Source organism: Mycena indigotica (assembly GCF_014461135.1).
Source record: "Mycena indigotica strain 171206Taipei chromosome Unknown Mind.scaff0003, whole genome shotgun sequence".
NCBI lineage: Eukaryota > Fungi > Basidiomycota > Agaricomycetes > Agaricales > Mycenaceae > Mycena > Mycena indigotica.
The window spans coordinates 2,209,731-2,227,358 of NW_023503002.1; the positions used below are offsets into that span (position 1 = coordinate 2,209,731).

Sequence of the window (17,628 nt, forward strand, 5' to 3'; positions counted from 1 at the left end):
CATGCACAACTCTGAAGGGTCCAGTGCTATTCATTCCCCACTGACTCTCAATCCCAACCAAACGCGCTTTGTCCTCTCGCAACTTGGACCCGACTCCCCTCATGTCCCGGTTATCACCTCTACGCAATCTACCAACCAACTTTGCCTCGTCCTCTCTCAACTGCTTTCCTCACCTGATCTAACTTGGTTGATTGCGTCGACCTATCGGTCGATTTTGTTCCATCTTTGCGCGTTATGGCTGGACGAAACACAAAATACCGAGGCGCAGTTAGGGGCAATCTGCGATCTCGTTCAAGTGCACGAAGAATTATTTCCGTTTGTCTTTTCTTTTTTTTTCGACGTTGAGGTTCAATTGTGACGCGGAATTTCAGCCTGCTGTATGATATGCTCCGACGACCAGACCTCTTGAATGGTCCCCTCACATTTGTCCTCGACTTTGAAGACCCCAGTGTCATTGATCACACCCGTTTGCAACGGCTCCTGCTTGCCTATTATCGCATTCTCCAAATCAATCGACAACTGCCTGGAGATCTTCAATGGTCTCTTCTTCCTCTCTCTCGACTAATGTGGACTGCTGAACTCAACGTCGCCGCCCGTGTGTTGGCCATTCGTTGTTATGCCTTGCAGACCGGGATGGGAGAGGGAGAGCGGGAAAATTTGGAGCACCAATTGCTCAGAGACGCGTACTCATTAGAGTCCCCCTTGGATTATGGTGTTGACTTGGAGGGTCGCCGTCAGGAAGTGGATGTTTGGATCATGCCTTTTGTCGAACTCCAACGGGTTCAAGAAAGGAGAAAGGACTTGTTGCAGAAACAAGAATGGACAACGGCCAATGTAGATGGTATACCGCTCCCGCCGGTAGAACTCAGGTCTGTTGTTTCCTTGCTGATTTAGGTAATAACTGATAGCTTTTGCAGTCCTCGCCTGGTGAACGTTGAAGGGATTTTACTTTTTCGATCGATGAATTCTGGAACGCCAGGTTCTGAGGCGACCCAGTCGTCTTTGATACCAACGCCGACAACAACAAAAGCTCTGCGCTCCTTAGCGACTCAACTCTCTCTCCGCCTTCCATCACTGCTAACGTCCCCTCCATCATCAGGGAAATCGTTAGTGATTCACCACCTGGCACACCTACTTCATCCCGGAGAGCAAAACCAACTTGTCAATATCCATCTGGCAGACACCTCTCTTGACCCGCGATCACTGCTGGGTTCTTATGTCTCGTCCACTACCCAACCTGGCACCTTTGAATGGAAGGAGGGTGTTCTCATTCGTGCTATGCGTCAAGGAAAATGGGTAGTACTGGAAGATATCGATCGCGGAAGCAATGAAGTTCTTGGTATCCTCAAACCTCTCGTGGAATCATTGGGACTTGGTAAATGGATTGGACAACGCGCCTCCCTGGAAGTTCCAGGTCGAGGTCGCGTCACAGCTGCTGATGGATTTGCCATCTTTGCGACCCGGTCTGTGCATCTGTCGCGGACGGGCTCTCTCCCTCCCCCTTTATTCTTTGGAGCACATAAATTCCACGAAATTCATTTGACATCGCCCACGTCAGAAGAGCTTCAGATTATTCTTGATTCACGTTTTCCACCTCTCAAAGGCCCGCCCATTCGCAGTCTGATTCATCTGTGGGACTCTCTCAAGGCTTTAGGGTCCACGGCATCGACAAGGGATATTGGCTTGCGTGAGCTGGACAAGTTCTGCAGTCGCGTCTCGAGGCTATTACCGAGCTCATATGCCGCAATGGAAGTTTTGGAAGAACAACCGATGTTATCGTCTGTGTTCACGAATCCTGCTCTCAGAGAAGATATTTACCTCGAAGCACGTGACGTGTTTTTTGGTACTGGCGCAACAACCTCCGCAGCATTGGCTCACCTTCAATCTGTTGGACGACTCATAGCGCAACATCTTTCCCTTGACGAGGAGCGCAGTGACTGGGTCCTGAAGCGGCGGACGCCTGAATGGTTCACAGAAAAAGATGCGAACGGTCAAATCATGGCGGTCCGCGTAGGGCGCACTGCTCTACCGGCCCGACCAGCAACATCAGCAGTGTCCTCTGCCAAGACAAGGCCGTTCGCTATGCATCGACCAGCTGTTGCTTTGCTTTCCCGCATATCTACCGCTATTGCTCTTGGAGAACCAGTCTTGCTCACTGGGGAGACTGGAACCGGCAAAACCAGTGTGGTCACACATCTCGCTTCCGTCCTTCGTCGACCATTAATCTCACTCAATTTGTCGCATCAGACAGAGTCCGCCGATCTGGTCGGTGGATTCAAGCCGATAGATGCGCGCATCCCAGGTTCCCTCTTGTACGAGCGATTCCTGGAACTATTCGGAGGCACATTTAGTCGTAGAAAGAACGAGAAATTTGAAACTGAAGTGCGGAAAGCTGTTGCAGAGGGCAAGTGGAAGTGGGCCGTGGGTTTGTGGAAGCAGAGTGCGAGGTTGGCGAAAGAACGAATAGAGGGGAAGACTAAGCCATTTGAGGATTCTCAGTGCGCGGAACGATATTGCACTTGTTGGTATACTGATACATTCCCTAGAGCCGATTCGAGCGAAAATGCGGACACGCCCCGCAAGAAGAGGAAGCTTGAACATGGACTGAAGGTGTCGGCAGCTAGCTGGGTTGCATTCGAAGGCGAGGTCCAACAATTCGAGATTCAACACGTCCAAGCCAGCGGCAAGTTTGCATTTGGTTTTGTGGAGGGCCCGCTTGTGAAAGCGCTGCGTTCGGGAGACTGGTGTGTTGTCCTCTTCATCAACCAACAAATTTGAACCAAATTCCAGGGTACTACTGGATGAAATCAATCTTGCAAGCCCCGAAACTCTTGAATGCATATCGTCGCTTCTTCATAGTCCAACATCGTCGATTACGCTGACCGAGCAAGGCTCACTGGAAGCCGTCCCCCGTCATCCAGACTTTCGGATATTCGCCTGCATGAATCCTGCTACGGATGTCGGCAAGAAAGACCTCCCTCCAAATATTCGATCTCGGTTCACTGAGATCGATGTTCCCCCGCCAGACGCGGATCAGGATACATTACTCAGCATCATTACCCAGTATATTGGCGACAAGACGGTGGGAGACAAAGGCGCGATTTTGGATGTCGCACAATTCTACTCGGCGGTCAAGGAATTGGCGGATGGACGGCGCATTGCTGATGGATCAAATCATCGACCACATTACAGTATGCGTACCCTCGCACGTGCCCTTACTTTTGCTGCAGATATTGCCCCCCTATATGGACCTCGAAGATCTATTTGGGAAGGATGCATGATGGCTTTCACGATGGTTTTGGACGAGGATAGCGCTCGAACTGTCATTGCCCTTGGACACAAACATCTTCTTGCTGGTGTTAGGAACCCACGGACCTTTTTTACCCAAGAGCCTACGGCACAGGGTGTCAACTTTGTTAAATTTGGTCCGTTTTATCTCGAAAAAGGACCAATCGAGCCCGACCCTGTTGAGGATTACATCATGACTCCTTCGGTCGAAGCAAAGCTCATTGATTTAGCTCGCATCATCGTTACGCGTCGGTTTCCTGTCCTGATTGAAGGACCAACTTCCAGCGGCAAAACAAGCTCTGTTGAATATCTGGCCAAACGGACTGGTCATCGCTTCGTACGCATCAACAACCATGAACATACCGACATTCAAGAATACATCGGCTCCTACGTTTCTGATGCTGCCACGGGCAAACTTGTTTTCAAAGATGGTCTGTTAGTTCGTGCCCTTAGAAACGGCGATTGGATAGTGCTTGACGAACTTAATCTTGCCCCAACGGATGTGCTGGAAGCCCTAAATCGGTTATTGGATGACAATCGAGAGCTGGTCATTCCCGAGACACAGGAAGTTGTTCGGCCCCACCCACATTTTATGCTATTTGCCACCCAGAATCCTCCAGGCCTCTATGCGGGCCGCAAAATTCTGTCCCGTGCCTTCCGGAATCGCTTCTTGGAGGTGCACTTTGCCGACGTTCCTCAAACCGAATTGGAGACCATTTTGTGTCAACGGTGTCGCATTGCCCCGTCTTATGGCAAGAAAATTGTTCATGTTTTCCGCGAACTACAACAACGTCGTCAAGCCGGGCGGGTTTTCGAGACAAACCAAAGCTTTGCGACGCTTCGCGACCTTTTCCGATGGGCGGGCCGAGATGCCGTCGGGTATCAAGAGTTGGCCGAAAACGGATATATGCTTCTTGCAGAGCGAGCCCGCCGGGATGACGATAAAATCATAGTCAAAGAGGTCATCGAGTCCGTTATGGGTGTCAAAATCGACGAAAGTGCCATGTATGAGCTTCGTAACCCCACCCTCAACTTGGCCGAGTATTTGGGCTGTCCCATCCCACCGAATTCGTCTGGTTTGATCTGGACTCGTGGCATGCAACGCCTCTTTGTCCTGCTTAGCCGCGCTCTCCGCTTCAACGAACCCGTTCTTCTCGTTGGCGAAACAGGCTGCGGCAAGACTTCCGTTTGTCAGCTCTTTGCTCAGACTACTTCCAAAAATCTCCATAGTCTCAATTGCCATCAGAATACCGAAACAGCAGACCTTATTGGTGGCCTTCGTCCCGTTCGAAATAGAGCCGCTCGAGAGGCGGATGTGTGTCGAGCTGCCCTCGAGGAACTTCAATCACTTGGTGTGACGCTGGCCACGCCTGACCTGGCTTCAGTTGAACGGGCTCTACAAAGTGTGCTGGACTCTTCCATTCAAGCTGAATCTCGTACCCGGCTAGAGGCCCTACTCCGTGATTGTCACCGTATCAAAGCCATCTTCGAGTGGCACGATGGTCCTCTTGTAGAGGCTATGCATTCAGGCGACGTCTTTCTTCTCGACGAGATTTCTCTTGCAGATGACTCTGTGTTGGAACGACTGAACAGTGTCCTTGAGCCAGCGCGGTCCCTCGTTCTCGCTGAACGGGGGGGAGATGACCTTGAAAATCCCACCATTGTTGCTACGCCAGCGTTCAAGCTGGTTGCAACTATGAATCCAGGTGGTGATTACGGGAAAAAGGAACTCTCGCCTGCACTTCGCAATCGATTCACCGAAATTTGGGTTCCTGCTGTTGACGATCGTTGCGACCTGGAGCTCATTGTCGAGCGAATGTGGAAGCACGATGCATTTCGACCACACACCACCAAAGTTCTTGATTTTGCGGACTGGCTTTCAACCAGGGTCTCTGATCGGTCCCTCGTTAGCTTGCGAGACATTTTGGTACCCGATCCTTTGTCCGTCTTCCTTTTGACCTCTAATGAAGTGCTTCAGGCTTGGGTGGAGTTTTCAAATGCTGTCTTTTCCCCCGACGGTATGTCTATTGAAGAAATATTTGTAAATCATGGCTCTTTTTTTCGAACCTCGTTTCTCACTTTGCCCATAGCATCATGCTGCAAACATGACTTTCCTTGATGGGCTAGCGTCTTTGCCCCAACTAACCGCATACTCTTCGGGAGCAATCATACGACTGAAGGCAGAAGCTCAGGAGCAGGTAAAACGCCTAGCTCCGTTGTCAACGTCCGATGTCTTTGTACCGAACTTTGACGCTCAATGGGTGCAATTGGGAACATTTGCGATTTCCAAAGGTCCAGAAGAAATATCAATCCCCTCGTTCAACCTACGCGCTCCTACATCACAAGATAATGCTATGCGTGTCGTTCGCGCTCTACAAGTGCGGAAGCCGATACTGCTCGAAGGAAGCCCAGGGGTGGGCAAAACAAGTTTGGTGACCGCATTGGCCCAGATCACGGGACATCGGCTATGCCGAATCAATCTTTCGGAACAGACTGATCTCGCAGATTTGTTCGGAGCTGATCTCCCAGCAACAGACGGAGATGTTTTTGCATGGAAAGATGCCGAATTCCTTACAGCTCTTCAACAAGGAGACTGGGTTCTGCTCGACGAGATGAATCTGGCGCCACAAGCTGTGCTCGAAGGGTTGAATGCTGTTCTTGACCATCGCGGTACAGTGTACATTCCCGAACTGTCGCGCTCTTTCGCCCGGCATCCTGAATTCCGGATATTCGCTGCACAAAACCCCCTCAGTCAAGGAGGTGGACGCAAAGGATTGCCCAAGTCTTTTGTTAATCGCTTCACAAAAGTTTATGTGGAAGAACTTTCGCCCAGTGACCTACTCCTCGTCTGTCAACATTTATTCCCCGTCATTGATACTCCTACGCTTCAAGCAATGATCGCCTTCAATAGCGCCCTTAACTCCGAAGTCTCAGTCAAGCGGGCATTTGGTCACTCCGGCAGTCCTTGGGAATTTAATCTGCGCGACGTGTTGCGATGGGCCTCTCTGCTCGAGTATATCAAACCCGCTGTTTCTCTCCAAGATTTGGTTCGACCGATCTATCTTGACCGCTTCCGCGAGCCTGAAGACAGACGTCGAACCCAACAATTGTTTGACCACATCTTCCAAACCAAGTCTTCTGTGCAGGCTCCAAGCTGGGCTGTTTCGGCGGGCTACTTCCAAATAGGTAGCTTCCACTGTGCACGCCGAAATCTTTCTTCTCTTTCACGTCCGGGTCGCGTGCTCAAAGCACACTTGGCTGCTCTCGAATCTCTCGCTCACTGTGTTTCACAATCATGGCTGGCGATAGTCACCGGCGGTCGGGACAGTGGAAAAACCGAGCTCATACGATTGCTGGCTGACATCTCGGGTGTTTCTCTGCGTCACGTGTCGCTCAATCATGCAACGGACACGATGGACATATTGGGCAGTTTCGAACAGGTAGAAAAGGGAGTTCAGCTATTGACCTCCGTCAATGAGCTAATTTCGATTGCGATCTCTCTCCGTAACTCAGTCGGCGGATCCACGCCTTTATTCCATTTGGCTCTGCAGCAACTTGCCGAAGCTCGTCAAGAGGCCCCTTCGCGTATCCTCGAAGCCGCGACTGCTGTGGTAGATGTCATTTTGCCCCTCACAAGGGACCCGGACAAGGTTCAGCTCGTGCTTTCCGATATTCGGGAAATCTCCGAATCACGTGCTCACACCAGTCATTTCAAGTGGGTTGATGGACCGCTTGTCCGTGCGATCAAGGAGGGCGAGTGGATTGTACTCGACGGGGCCAACTTATGCAGTCCTTCAGTGTTGGATCGCCTTAACTCTCTTTGTGAACCCAATGGTTTTATCACTTTGAGTGAACGTGGGTTTGTTGATGGCGGTATACAGGTCCTTAGACCCCACCCAGATTTCCGCATCTTCATGACCGTCGATCCGCAGTACGGAGAACTCTCCCGCGCTATGCGCAACAGAGGCATCGAGATCTTCCTTGAACCGACATTAACAACTGATGACCTGGCGATCATACAAAGTCATCGTCGCCTTCCTGACAGAGCTATGGACGCACTGATTTTCGACGGTATCCGCCGTGGCTCTAGTGTCTACCACACAATACTCCCAGATACGGTTTCAGCTGCTCGGGTCCTCGATCACGACTCAACATTATCTGCATTCTTGGACTACCCCTTGTCATTTGAACCATCGCCGGCCTACCTTCATTTCCTTGCTCGAAGCATTCCGCCTCGCCAGAAACATCTCATCAGCCGTATCATGTCATATGTCGCGGGAGGGAACAACGCGGTCGTCAAATTTGTTGAACAGGTGCCCACAAAATACCTCAAATCAGCTATTGTCTCTTCTCTGAATGCATATGCGGATCTGGGTTATGTCCCTTCAGACTTTGTTGCCTCCCAGGTAAATCGTTCAACCTTTATGCTGACATCGGTGATTGATCATCCCAAAGCCCTTCATTTTGTCGCTGAAGGAATCGACACATCCTTTGCTACCGGCCCTAGACCTCGATGTTGCAGTCTACCTGCACTCTTCTGCCATACCGTTTGAATCAAAAATGCCAGACCAGTCGAGTGGAATCGCGCGCGCCGCCAACGAGATTGCTGCGGTGGTTGCGGCTACCGAGAATTGGAGCATTGCGATTCTTCAGAACTTGCCATCGTATGGACCCGTGAGCAATGCTCTTCTGCATGCTTATAATTGCACTCAAAACCACAAACTAGGTCGCGATGAGACTGGCCTCAACAGTCATTGCGTATGCAAACGAATTGCGACAAGTTCTGATTGGCTCCCATTTCGACTATTCTGTAGTTCATGTCGTCGCTGAATGGCTTGTGACAGCCCTTGAACATGGCCCACCGGATTCTGTCACTCTAGGGAATCATGCAAAAGCCTTACAACAAATCACTAGTCTTTCTTCCGGTCTCGGAATCAAGGAGATATGGAACAAATTTTCTACCACAGGCCCTATTGGTAGTGTCAATACCAAACGTCTGGATCAGCTTGCTTCTCACTTGAAGGACGGCCCTACTGATACTGGTGAGCTTTCATTGACCAAGTGTGCCTCCTCTTCATGAGAATCGAGCAGCTCTACGTCATCAATGCTTCAATGTCATGTCCTTATCCTCTTTATCTCCGTCACATTCTGGTGGTGATGATGCCCGACTTGCCCTTACAAAGCTTGCACAGGATATCGAAATTGTTCGTTAATTTCCTTTGATGAGTAATTTGCTCTAAGCCGTATATTTAGCGTTTGGAAGCCGGCATATCGGACCAAATACTAGCTCGTAATAGTGGTTCGGACCTGGGCTCCTTGGCTATCCAACTGGGAATCCTCAGTCGGCCGTATCACGTGAGTTATAGATCACATAAGCTGTCAATACTGATGAGGGTAGGATGATGTCGTCAAGATCGTCGAACGACTTGTACAGATCGAGTGTTCGATGCATGATAGTACTCTGCTCCCTCTGATCGGATACCAACATCTTGCTTGGACACTCGATGCGTTGAGAGGTGGGACAAAAACTAAGATAGCATGAAAACTGATGAATTGACAGATATGTTCACGCCGTTACTTCATCTTCAAATGCAGTGGATGGATGAAATCTGGACCAGCGGCTCAGAAGTAAGAGAACGCCCTTAACCGCAAATTGTGTGCTAACCTGGAATCAGGAGGGGCCCGCTATGCTTTTCCGACCTTTCCAGCTACGCTCTGTATTGACAGCCTGGTACGACGTTCACTCGGTGTACCAACAATGACACTCAATGTTTTCAGTGATACTAGTGGAAGCTCTCTTGCTGAGTTCCCATACTTTGAGTCACGGCTTAAGCGTGAAGCACAACTTTCCCTGCTCCAATCTTCTCAAATCGACTCCCGCTTAACCCAAATGACTTCAATGATGCAGCAATCAATCGCATTGGTATGCTCCCGGTGGTCGTCTGTCATGTCCTGAAACATATCCTCTAGGTTTGCCGCTGTTTCGTTGACAAAGAAGATGTCGGAAGAGGTACTCTCAGCGAGCTACAACATTTCATGGACACCATGGACAATCAACCTTTCCGTGATTCTGTTACGAATCTTCTCCGACCGAACCTCGAAAAACTCACGGTACACCCCAGTATCGCAACGCTCGGATCTTCGTGGGTGGCGTTGAGCCACGTTATATTTGATCTCTTTGTCCCGGATGCTCCCATCGACCCTGCTGCCATGCAGAATTTCGCGACCAAATTCTGGAAGGGACAAGAGACGCTACTGACGGAGCAGATTTCGCTGCATTCAACACTTGAACAGGCTATAACTGGCCGTTCGGACAACATTATCGTTCAATATCTTGAAGAACACCTGAATGAAACCCGTAAACGACTCCCTGCAAAATCCGATGCTCCTGAGCGGCACGACGTTTCACGACTGCACTTATTTTGGGCAGAAGTTGTTCAGTTCCGCACACACGTTGTCACGAAAGCTAGCGCCCTCATAGAAACCCTAAATGAACAAGCACTACTTCGGGAAAACGTGCTCCAAGAGTCTATGGCTGGTTTCTGTCAGAGATTGGTCTTGGTTTATCCAGACTTCGCAGACTTAGGAGCCCCGCTGAAGTTCGCTGTACTGTGTTTACGTCTGGGTTTGCGCTTGATCACGAGCAGGACTCAATCCCCCACACAATCAGCATCGTTTCCAGTTGCGTTGGTGACATTCCCCTCAGTCCATGCAGCGACCTCTATCCTTGCTCTTCCTCCTACCTCTGTTCCATCGGGAGTGACACCGTTCAAGCATATCTTGATCAAGCTTGCTGCTGCTTCGAAATCATTTTCTCTTGATGATTACCTGCCCATCATCGAGAGTTTATACGCGCAAGCCCAACAATTGTGGTCGCTTGATTGCAAGCGAAGACAAGAGGAAGAAGAGGCCTCGAATTCTTTGTATCGTCGGAAAGATCACCAAGACCATGGGGATGCCGAAATGGAGGCACAAGAATTCCTGTCGTTGTTTCCCTCTTTTGAGGATGTTCTCGATACAGACCATCGAATTCAGCGTGTCACGCTGAGTCACAACGCTAGTCACGTGCAACCTGCTGACATTGAACAATTGACGCAGCTGCATCTTGTTCTCTTTGGCAACTCGAACTCCGATGGTGGCAAAATATTCGACCTCGTTCGGGAAGAGTCCGTGGAGACTCTTCTGGAAACCAAATTTTCTTCTCTTCCAGATGCGCTGGATGGTCACAGTAGTGCTTTACAACTAGCCCTCCTTTCCCGTCGTCTATCATCTCTGCAGACTCGTACAGGCGATACATATGACTTCTACTCCGACTCCAACATTGTGGAAGCTAAAAAGGCGACTGCCATTGTAAAAGCACTCAAGACTCGTCTCCAGGCCTTGATAAACCAATGGCCTGACCAGATGGTCTTACATCATCTTCTTGGTCGATGCGACACAGTCCTCAGCCTCCATGTTGGTAGTCCTGTCGCGAAGGTCCTGTCTGCCCTCGAGCAACTCCTTTTGCAGACATCAGACTGGGAAATCTACTCGAACCGACACAACACTCTCAAAGATCACCAAACTGCTCTTACGAACCTCATTGTCGACTGGCGTCGGATGGAGTTGTCATGTTGGAATTCTCTCCTAGAATCTCAGGCCAGAGCATTCGAATCCAATATTGCTGAGTGGTGGTTTCATCTGTATAATGCCACTGTTCGGGGGTCACTTGAAGCTGTCGAGCAAGAGCTTAGCGAGCGTTCGATTGCCACATATCTGGCTTCCTTCATTCCACTTCTCGACGAGTTTCTGCGCTCTAGTCCTCTTGGCCAGTTTAAGAGTCGTATGCAGCTGATGCGCTCGTTTGAGGGGTATTGCAAGAATCTGGCTATTCTGAAATCAGGTGAGCATCCAACTACTTCTATCACGTGTAACCTGAACTATGACTGGCAGGTGCGCAGCGGGACATGCTGAGTCGTATTGCACGCGTCTTGAATGCTACTTGCGCACACTTTGATCTCTTTTCCGCGACTATCGCTGCAGCACTTTCAGACCAACGCAGCGCTCTTGAGAAGGAGGTCCGTGGGTTCATCAAGTTGGCGAGTTGGAAAGATGTCAATGTGCAAGCACTCAAAGCAAGCGCTCAACGCACTCATCATCAATTATACAAGCTCATTCGTAAATTCCGCGATGTCTTGCGGCAACCTGTTACCCAACTGATGCACTTTGGATCCCCAACTGAATCAGAGGCTAAAGAGTCCATCAACGATCAGATTGATACCATCACTTTTGCCGTTCCGACATTCCCCGATGCTGCGACGCAAACAGCCTCTCATCTCACCAATTTGCCACGCACCTTCAACAAATTCAGTGATATCATCTCTAATGTAGTTCAACACTTGATTTCAACCCGACCGGTGCTCGTTGTCGACGACTTCGTGGGCACCATAATCGTCACCAATAAAGCGCTATCAGCAGAAGTCATACCTAATGTACCTCCCGAGAGGAAGGTAAAACTCCAAAAAGCTCTTACCGTACGTAAACGCAAGGCCTGGAGCGATCTCATGAAAGAGCTGAAGCGAGTTGGCTTTTCATCAACCCTCAAGCCCCATGTTTTAGCGCGACAATCCGAGGTTCTTTGGTTGAGAGAACAACCCCAACCGCAATCATGCGCGGAAAGCTTTCTCAAGATTGAGGACTATTTCAATCGACTGAGCGGACTTCTACCTAGCTTGCGTTCTGCTTTGTCCAATCACCATCCCGACTTGATTACTCGTGATCTTCAAAAAGGCATCATGTTTGTTGAGTCCGTTTTTTCATTTGCCATGGACTCCAGGACACGGTGAGATCATCTTACACTTGTCCTTTGTTCTATACTGAAAACTAGTCTAGTTTGTCTGCCGTCTTGGTGGCCCATGACCAGCTTGAACGAATGTGTCGCAGATTGCGACTATTGACTTCATGCCCCCACGTGAAATACCATGGTCAAAACTTGCTTATACAGATTCGAGGTCTCCATCGAGTATATCGTGACATGAAGCTCGTGCTCGATGAAACAAAGGAAGGAATTAATAACGTCCACGCCTTACAATCCGAACCACAATTCTTGCCTCTCATCGCTGAAATGGACACACTTGGGATTGAAAACTCCGAACTCTGTGACAAGATCAAAGACGTCCTTGAGAATGTTACTCTTTCTTTGTCACCCATTCTACTCCATGGTCTGTTGATGTCAGATGAAGCAGTCCTCTCTCTCACTATTCACAGATGAGCAACTCGCTGTTGAACTCGCCGTTACTCACCTCAAACGTATGGGAAGGACAGTGGACGCTTGGATCTCGAAGTATCATTCTTTGAATTACCTTCTTTCTCCCGTCAAGTCGTGGATTGAATCGCGATGCAAGATCACTCTCTCAGAATGCGAAACAACAGTTGAGATCGAGGACACGGACACCGTAATCGACATGTTACTTGTCCATGTTCAGTCTCTCGTCGCCAAGACCGATTCACTTGACGCGGACGTCCAGCCTGCAGAGCGCGACGGGTACATTGAAATAGCTCATCAAGATGTTCGCAACTTCACACGATTGCTCAAACTCGAGCAAACAGTCGAAACGTTGGACCGGGTCATAATTCAACTAGCAGTATATGGAGGTATCAACATCAAAGCTCGTCTTGACCGTTTCCTTCCTTTTGTCGAACTTTATCTCGGCCTCGCACAACGCCAAATCACAGTACACTGCCAATGGACCAAGGCGCTCTTCAAGTTGGACTATGTTCTTTGTTCGATCACAAGCACCATTTCCAAAGATGGGTTCTGTCAACCTCCCGATGGAGAAGCCGAAGGAGCTGGCGGGGAAGTCACCGACTCGTCTGGAGGTGTTGGACTCGGCTCCGGCGATGGAACACAGAACGTGAGCAAAGAAATCGAAGAGGAGAGTCAAGTCGAGGGAATGAAAGGCGATCAAGATGACCAGTCCCCGCAAGATCGCAACGCTGACGACGACGCTATAGAGATGAGCGAAGATATTGGAGGTGACCTAGAGGACATTCCTGATGACGAGAAAGAACAAGAGGAGCCAAGCGACAAAGGTAGCGATGTGGACCCAGAGGAGCAATTGGGCGACTTGGATGCTTCTGATCCTTCCGCCGTTGACGAGAAACTGTGGGGTGACGAACAAGGCCCTCAGGACTCGACACAAAAGGACGACAAGACTAACAAGGATCACTCGCAGCAGCAATCAGACCAGTCTGAGATCGTCGCTAAAGAGGGGGAAAAACCCTCTTCAGAGAAAGAGAAACAAGAGGAAGGAGAGCAAACCACGGACCCGCCAGCGACCGAACCAGAGGACGAAACAGAAGAGCATGACGATGGCCGGCCCGATGCGAGTGGGGCGCCTATGGAGGACTACATGCAGGATGCTGATACCCTTGATCTACCCGATGACATTGACCTAGGAAACGATCAAGAGGACCCAACACCAGACGGGGACATGGACATGGACGATGTGGCCGATGATGAAATGATGGATAATCAGCTGGATCAAAACCATCAAAACGAGCTGGACCCACCAAACAATGACGACGACGTGCCAGATAGCCAGGAAGATGTTCCTATGCCTTCCGCAGACCAAGATCAAACGCCTGTAGAGGATCAACCCGAAGACCCAGACGAAGACATGGAGCCTGCTGTTGCTCAACCAGACACTACTGCAGGAGAAGGCGACGCTGATCCAGACAGTCAGAAGGGTGATGAAATCGGTCAAAGTTCGTCAACCGGGCAAGCTGGTGGTACAATGGGAGCCGCTGGACAACAGGCCTTATCCTCTGAGGAAAAAACTCGTGACGAAGAGGGGTATGTCGTCGACCTTGTTCCCTTGATGGCCAACTATAAAACTGATGATATAATAGAACCTCAGAAGCCGAAAAACCCAGCCAACAAGATACTACTCCGTCTGCTGAAGCCGATGCTTCCGGGACAGCTCCAGATGGGTCCCAGGAAGGACAAGCACAATCGCAATTCAACACCAAACTCGCCAACAATCCGCTGCGAAGTCTTGGTGATGCTTTAAAAGAGGTACTCCAACGGTTCAACGAGATTTCGGAGGCTACCGATGCTTCTGGGGAACCCCCGAAGCCTATGGAAGACGATTCGTCGGGCCAACTTGAATATCTACGGCCCGATGATGATGATCCAGATCAAAACCAGCAAGCACTAGGGCCAGCAGGCGAAGAACAAGTTGCGAACCTCAATGACTTGACTCTTGTTGAAGAAACACCGGGCGAACCAACTGTTCCTATGGATCTCGACAGTATTTCCCCCAAGGAGGAAGATCAGCGTGTCGACCTGACAGCCCATCATTGGGACAACGCGGTTGAAAATAGCGGCCAGGATGTAGAAGTCGCCGATGACGAATTCCGACGACAACGTCTCCAAGTTGACTCTGCCAAACCCGAGCCCGAACACGATCATAACGTGGAGGTCGAGCTGCGTAAGTGGCAAGAAAGTGGCGGGCCGAGTGAAGGAGCGAGCCACATGTGGAGACTCTATGAGTCACTCACCCATGACCTGGCATATGCTCTCTGCGAACAACTTCGACTCATTCTTGAGCCAACACTGGCGACTCGGCTGAAAGGGGACTATCGCACGGGAAAGAGGCTGAATATGAAAAAGATCATTCCCTACATCGCCAGCGATTACACCAAGGACAAGATATGGCTGAGACGCACACGCCCAAGCCAACGCGAGTACCAGATTTTAATCTCTCTTGATGACTCCAAGTCCATGGCCGAGTCGCATTCGGTTCATCTCGCCTTTCAGACGCTTGCACTAGTTGCCAAATCATTGACTCGGCTGGAAGCCGGGGACATTGCCATTGCCAAATTCGGGCAAAGTGTTGACATCTTACATGGCTTCGATGAAGGCCCTTTCACTGACCAAGCGGGTACAAAACTGATGAATGCATTCCGGTTTGATCAAACAGCGACCAACATGCTCGCCTTGGTCGATACGAGCCTACGGGCATTTGAGGCTGGACGGGAGCGACGAGCAATGGGCTCTGCGACAGCAGCAGACCTGTGGCAACTACAAATCATCATCTCGGATGGCGTCTGGCAAGGCCATCAAAGTCACGACAAGCTGAAAACTTTACTTCGTCAGGCGGAGGAACGACGAGTCATGATTGTCTTCATCATTGTTGACTCGTTGCGTTCTGCTGAACCTTCTGGTCTTGGTCAGCGTTCCATTCTGAAGATGGAGAAGGCTGAGTACAAAAATGTTGGTGGTCGGATGGAGTTGCACGTGGAGCGCTATCTGGACTCATTTCCTTTTGAACAATATCTGGTTTTGCGTAACGTGGATTCGCTTCCTGATGTCCTTTCAACCACCCTTCGCCAATTCTTCGAGCGGTTGTCTGGAGAGTAGTCAGTACTTGAGTAGATAGCCAATCAAATCACATCCATTTTTTTTGTGACCCGCCGAACCCGGCTTCATCCGGAAATGCTTTCAACAACTCGCGCGTCGGTGCGCATTGCCCGTCGCTCGTTTGCAACCGTTGTCGACAATGCGGGTCTCAAAGTCGCTTCGATAGAGTCTAACCAACCAACCGTTTCTGTAACCGTTCTCGCCAAAGCAGGGCCAAGATACCAGTCAAAACCAGGTGTCGCTCATGCCCTCAAAAACTTTGCATTCAAGGTCAGTGCCTTTTTTGCTTGGAACTACACTCGTATTAACTGTTTGTCTAGGGGACTGGAGAGAGGTCTGCGCTGGGTACAATACGGGAAAGTGAACTCTACGGCGGTGTTTTGTCGACAACGCTCACTCGTGAACACCTTGCTTTGACAGCAGAGTTTTTACGCGGAGACGAGTGCGTTCAATGTCTTACTTCTTGCCTCTCAACTGAACGCAGCAACCCAGACAATTCTTTATTGACGTCCTTTCCTCTGTCATTTCGTCGACGAACTACACTCGTCACGAATATGAGGAGCTCGTGCTTCCAGCGATGGAGAGTGACATTTCTGCTCTTTTGGCCGACCCCGCATCGCACGCAGTCGAACTTGCTCATGCCCTTGCTTTCCGTTCCGGTCTTGGCGCGTCACTGTTTGCTGGCCCTCATTCACCAGTGACTGCCCATGACGTTCAACAGTTCGCGTCGAGTGCGTTTGCAAAGGACAATATTGCCATCTTGGGCACTGGCTTGTCAGAATCTTCGCTCAAATCCCTCGCAACTTCTGCATCCTCTGCATCAGGACTGACCACCTCCGTCTCCTCGTACTTTGGTGGAGAGACTCGTGTCGAATCTCATGGTGGACTCCAAACCATTTTCATCGGCTTTGGCTCTGCTGGCGCCCCTTCATCCGAGCTTGCCGCTCTTGCTGCCTACCTTGACCCCAATCCGTCTGTAAAATGGGCTCGTAGTGAATCACCCCTATTGCAATCCGGGAAAACGTCTGCCAGGGTTGTATACCTGCCTTACTCCGATGCGGCTCTCGTTGGTTTGCTTATTCAGGGTTCTTCCACCGAGCAAGTTACTACTGCCGGAAAAGCTGCGATCACAGCTCTGAAAGGCTCGACCGCACTGAAAGCAGATGATCTCAAGTCTGCTATCGCAAAGGCAAAGTTCCGTCTTGCAAACACGGCAGATACTCGTGAGGGACTGATCAACATTGTGGGCTCCAATGTCAGCTATTCTCGAACACAAAGCAGTTGATCTCTACTAACGAGACCTTGTTAGGTTCTGTCTGGGTCTAGTGGGGTGTCCCTGGAATCGTCTCTATCCTCCCTCGACAAAATCACGGCTACTGCTTTCAACAAGGTACGATGAACTACTGTAACGCTGCTGGGAGAAAACTTTTACTCAACCGGTGATAGGCCGCAACCACTCTCATCAAGGGCAAGCCTACCTTCGTGGCTATTGGTGATACTACCAAACTTCCGTTCGCAGACGAACTTGGGCTTTGAATAGAATTGAACTTCTTTAAAAAATAATTTGTGTTCCTGACAAAGCCGTCCAATCTTATCAAGTTATCATGTCGGCTCCCGATGGTCTTGGCAGCAGAGCCGTTGCTACGGTGAAGCTTACATACGTTGATACGAATGGTAGTTGGCAAGAGCACCGCTCAAGGCATTGTGAATGCGATAAACTTGGGCCAAGGCGATCCGGAGTCCTTGAAAGTTCAACTTGTGGGGAACGCGTGAATGCCATAAGCGACCAATCATCAACTGTTACTGTGTGACACAAATCCACGCGCACGCGGCGAGTGAGATCAATTTGTTGCGACAAAAGTAGGGGAAAAAAAAAGAAAACTGGAGGGAGGGGAGGGAGGTGGCGGGTTTTCTCGGCGTAGAGGAACGACGACGAT

The 17,628-nt window shown here is 50.0% G+C and overlaps 2 protein-coding genes across 2 annotated transcripts; both read left to right on the forward strand.

The window, feature by feature from the left end:
• Position 1: 1 nt before the first annotated feature.
• MIND_00342000 (Midasin) lies at positions 2 to 15,691 on the forward strand (the record flags this gene model as incomplete). The annotated part of the gene is made up of 20 exons (XM_037360268.1): positions 2 to 315; positions 372 to 869; positions 918 to 2,498; positions 2,547 to 2,744; positions 2,791 to 5,215; positions 5,267 to 5,329; positions 5,379 to 7,694; positions 7,744 to 7,962; positions 8,015 to 8,330; positions 8,380 to 8,492; positions 8,542 to 8,643; positions 8,687 to 8,804; positions 8,849 to 8,916; positions 8,964 to 9,019; positions 9,067 to 9,211; positions 9,259 to 11,170; positions 11,221 to 12,109; positions 12,160 to 12,488; positions 12,535 to 14,122; positions 14,179 to 15,691. 20 exons carry the CDS (start codon positions 2 to 4, stop codon positions 15,689 to 15,691), a joined length of 14,763 nt encoding a protein of 4,920 aa, XP_037223153.1.
• A 54-nt stretch (positions 15,692 to 15,745) lies between these two features.
• Positions 15,746 to 17,227, forward strand: MIND_00342100 (Peptidase-M16 domain-containing protein; the record flags this gene model as incomplete). The annotated part of the gene is made up of 5 exons (XM_037360269.1): positions 15,746 to 15,961; positions 16,012 to 16,133; positions 16,184 to 16,946; positions 17,001 to 17,081; positions 17,138 to 17,227. Exons 1-5 carry the CDS (start codon positions 15,767 to 15,769, stop codon positions 17,225 to 17,227), a joined length of 1,251 nt encoding a protein of 416 aa, XP_037223154.1. The 5' UTR covers positions 15,746 to 15,766.
• Between the last annotated feature and the right edge of the window lie 401 nt (positions 17,228 to 17,628).